This window comes from Asparagus officinalis, chromosome 5 (genome assembly GCF_001876935.1).
Source record: "Asparagus officinalis chromosome 5, Aspof.V1, whole genome shotgun sequence".
In the NCBI taxonomy this organism is placed as follows: domain Eukaryota; kingdom Viridiplantae; phylum Streptophyta; class Magnoliopsida; order Asparagales; family Asparagaceae; genus Asparagus; species Asparagus officinalis.
In genome coordinates, this window is record NC_033798.1 from 60,292,751 (window position 1) to 60,297,254 (window position 4,504).

General features: G+C 29.8%; 1 protein-coding gene across 1 annotated transcript; it reads right to left on the minus strand.

Moving 5' to 3' along the window:
- Positions 1,316–2,197, minus strand: LOC109841891. The gene has a single exon (XM_020410814.1). The coding sequence runs from the start codon at positions 2,195–2,197 to the stop codon at positions 1,316–1,318; it is 882 nt and encodes a 293-aa protein (XP_020266403.1).

The window sequence follows — 4,504 nt, forward strand, 5'->3', positions numbered from 1 at the left end:
AGGGATTTACAATTTGAGATGCAAGGTATATACATGAGGGTTTCCTTGTTTGGATTATTTCGCTTGACGTACCTATGCTCATGTTATAATTTCCTAAATACTAAAATCCTCTTATATTTACAAGGTATATACATAAAGGTATTTAAAAATTTGAGATACAAGGTATATACATGAGGGTTTCCTTGTTTGGATTATTTCACTCGACGTACCTATGCTCGTGTTGTAATTTCCTAAGTACCAAAAACCATTATTGCTAGGATAAATGATTCTATATTTTTATGTATTAACTGTATTTTTCATATACAATGAGCCCTCTCCCTTGGGGATGGTTGTGATGTTGCTCGCTAGCATATTGACGCTCGTTGTCCCTCCCCCTTTTAGGTGACGAGCCAAGTGCCCGGAGAGTCGCAAGTTGATGGTGATGCACTTTAGCTTCAGCTGTCTATTTAGTTATATTTTATTTATGGAGCTCCACTATAGACTTTATTTAGACATTTGAGGACTTTATTCTAGATGTTGTAAAGGTTGTGTGCATTATTTCCTTTACTCAGACTTGTTGTATTTGAGACTTGTTAAGAACTCCAGTTTATTCATTTCAGACATTGACTTTGTATTTCTGTATGTTGGATGATGAAATATTATTTTGATCTCTATCATTTCATCAGTTATCTCTTGTATTATCTTTTACTTGCTTTTGTACCTATACCTGTTATTGACTATACTAGAGTGATAGAATTGTGATGGTGAAACATGTTATTGCACGGTGTGGTGCATGGCAGGTTTGACATTCTTGGTTTCACCTTAGACCGCAGCCTTGTGTGAACCCAGAGGCATCACAATTGGTATCAGAGCTCTAGTTCTAGTATCTTTAGAATCATCCTGTGTCGATTCATGTATAGAGTCCGTAAGGATTCCCTAGTATGAGTGAGGACGATATATGCGTATATCTCAAATTTTGAGAATATTTTTTTTATGACAACTATTTTTATGTTGATTGAAGGTATTTACGTGAATACTATGTATTATAAATTCGTATTGTGATACGTTGTATATATATATATATATATATATATATATATATATATTGAAAGATAAGTAATTTCATTAATATCATAACACTAGTACATATTTACAAAATTGGCTAGATAACACTAAAACAATCTTTAGGAACTATAGAGAGGGGAGAGGACCCTGACTGTCACCCTCAACTAAAGAAACTAAAGAAAATTCAGTATTACCCAAAACCAAAACAGTGAGAAAATAGTACTTCCCCTTACATAAATAACTCAAAACACTAAAAGAGATCACTGCTAACTCAACTAATTGTATCCAGGCTCCAATTTGCTAGAACCTCCTCATTTCCCGCCTTCCAGTTACAGGTACGAAGCAGAACATTAATATCCTCATAAAGTCTCCTAAACACCATAACCTTATGCATCCTCTGATTGTGAAAGATCCGACGATTTCTTTCTTGCCAGATATGCCACACAGTAGCACTTAAAACCAATCTTGCCAGTTTGAATGTTCTATCCCTCACCTTGAATTTCTGTTGAATGTGCAGCGCTTCAGATGTGAGGTCTTGGATAACCGTAGGATCCAACCGCAATTTTAGTTTACAGAGCTTCCAAATAAAAGCTGTGAACGGGCATTGAAAGAAAAGATGGTCTCTAGATTCCTTCTCACCAGAGCAAAGAACACAATCTTCCACTGAGGTGATACCAAATTTTGAAAGCCTGTCTCTAGTAGCCATTCTATTGTATATACATTTAATCAAACAGCAGGCCATTTTTGGGTTTGCTGAAGGGAACCAAATCACATTGTAAAGATCAAAACTATTGAAATGAGTCCTAACTTGATCCCAAGCCGAAGCAAAGGAGAACTTACCACTAACTTCAGGAAGCCAAACCCATTGATCACTTTGTTCAGAAATTTTGATTTCAGCTATTGCATTCACCAGAGGCATAAGACAAGGTAAAGTTATATTCCATTGAGAATTTTGAATGATGTGAGAAACTGTCCAATTCTCAGTGCTAGTGAGCTGAGGAGTAGGATGTTGTATTAACTCAATAATTCTGCCTTCATGAATCCATGGGTCAAACCAGAGTGAAGTAGATTCCCCATTTCCAATAGATTTCCGTATGCAATTCAAGGCTTTGAATTTGAGACCTGAAAGATACTTCCAAGTGCCAGAGTCCATTAAGTTAGAAGAAGAATTCCAGAAATTAACATCCTTGATATATCTTAAATTCATCCAATTAGTCCAAAAAGACACCCTTAAAATTTTAGAGTTACAAGAAATATACTAACATTTAAAAAATTACCACCAACACATGAAACATAGAATTTACAACTACCAAACTTAAAAGTAAATTTTTTTAAAAACTCTTTCAAAATTTTAAAAATTATAAATCACACCCTCAAAGTTTAAAACCACAAAAATGGGCTAAAATTTTAAAACTTGGCAAAGAAAAGTGTAATTGTTTGTATATATATATATATATATATATTAAAATTTCTAATTTAGGGATTTACTATCCATTTTCAGCATCTAAGAATAGTCTAAGTTGATACTGGTAAACAAAAATAATAAGAATTGATTAAAAACATCCGGTATATATATATATATATATATATATATATATTAAAATTTCTAATTTAGGGATTTACTATCCATTTTCAGCATCTAAGAATAGTCTAAGTTGATACTGGTAAACAAAAATAATAAGAATTGATTAAAAACATCTGGTTAATGGATAAATTTTTTAAAAATATTATAGATTAAAAATTAACGGCACTATATAAATTAAAGTAATTTTATATAATTTTAGTAATAAGTTGGGGTAGCCAAAATACATTCGTAACATTAATTGATAGATGTTTAAATCCATAGAAATGATAAAACACTATAATATTATACCTTAGCATTAATTGATTTTAATTTAGAAACTTTAATCTTTGACGTTAATAATATTTATAGGGTAAAAGAATACAAGGAATTACATATGGAGAAACTATTAGAATATTTAGGGATAACTTTAAAAGAATTGAGTTATTTCCATTACAAATGGGAAAGTGATAGAAATAAATCTAAATTCAGAAAACGTCAATGAATCACTTGAATTAGCATTAACATAAGACATATCTATTAATGAAGCACTGAATGAGTTACATTAAAAAATAATTTAATAACTTTATCCTAATCAAAGAAAAAATCTCCATGGAAGACATAAGAAAAATTAGTAAGTATTCATAAATTCCATACTGTATTCTTCAAATTAAATATTAATATTATAATCTAAGAGAAATTGGTAATGAATATGCAGGTATTTAGTTTAGATCTTTATGGAAAATGACAAGGATAGGGCAAAGGTAATATTATTGAAATAACAGAAATTCTTATTGGATGCACATCAGAAGAATTCATTTTAGAGGAAAATAAAGAGATAGCTTCTAATTTATTTAAGTAATAAATTAGGAACACAAAGAATTTTATATATATGAAATTAATATTTATTCTCATTGAAATAGAAAAAAAATCAAAGTCTATATTTTGAGCAGTTTGTGTTGAACATCATAAGTATATTTGACTTCTTTGTAAAGTTAAATGAGATGATAAAAAATTAACGAGCCCAGGAAAGATAGTAGCATAAAAAATACAAAATTAGCCTAATGTCACAATTGATGTAGATGATGAAGACAATACTCTAGAATTGCCCGAGAAATGATAAATGATAAACCTAAAGAAGGATTGATTAACTCAATAAAAAATAAAATAGAAGAAATAAAAAACAATATTTTCTGAATATTTTATATAATAGTTTAATTATTTTGAGTGAAATTAGGAATCTTTAGAAGGGAGTTTTATGAATTTTTTTCAGTACTTTTATATTGTTATGTGGATATTTTTATCATATAAAAGTATACTAGAGTTAGCATTAATCTTTAATTTATATTTTTTTATGAAGTCTATCAATGATTATGAATAAACTTCATATTCTCTTTTGCATCGTTTTAACATACTTTAAATCAATCATTTTGTCATATTGGTTTTAAATATTCACCTTCCTTGTATAACATTATTTTAATATTTTCACTTTGCAATGCTATACTTTCTCAAATAAAGCTTAGTTTCATATCGGTCAAAGATAATATGAAAATTTAAATTATTTTTAAATTATATTTGTTTTTTGTCAGATATCAACATGAAAATTTAAATAGAGTGTATCCCATTTAAACAAACATAAAAAAATAATTGGGATGTAAGAGTTTAAAGAAAAGAATGAGCACAAACTGCCAAAAATACTTAATCATGGTATTAAATCACGTGCATTGCACGTGTGTAAAAACTAGTATATATATATATATATATATATAAATATCAAAACGAGGATGTGGTCGAGGTAAAACTCGTACCTGGAGAGCTGGGCATGCAGATCCGAGCCACAGCAGACTCCACAATATTTGATCGACTTCATGACACCGTTAGCAACAAGATTTTACAACA

Bases quoted from the DNA above. Each gene is read 5' to 3' on its own strand.
- LOC109841891 (XM_020410814.1), bottom strand. From the start codon at position 2,197: ATGGACTCTGGCACTTGGAAGTATCTTTCAGGTCTCAAATTCAAAGCC.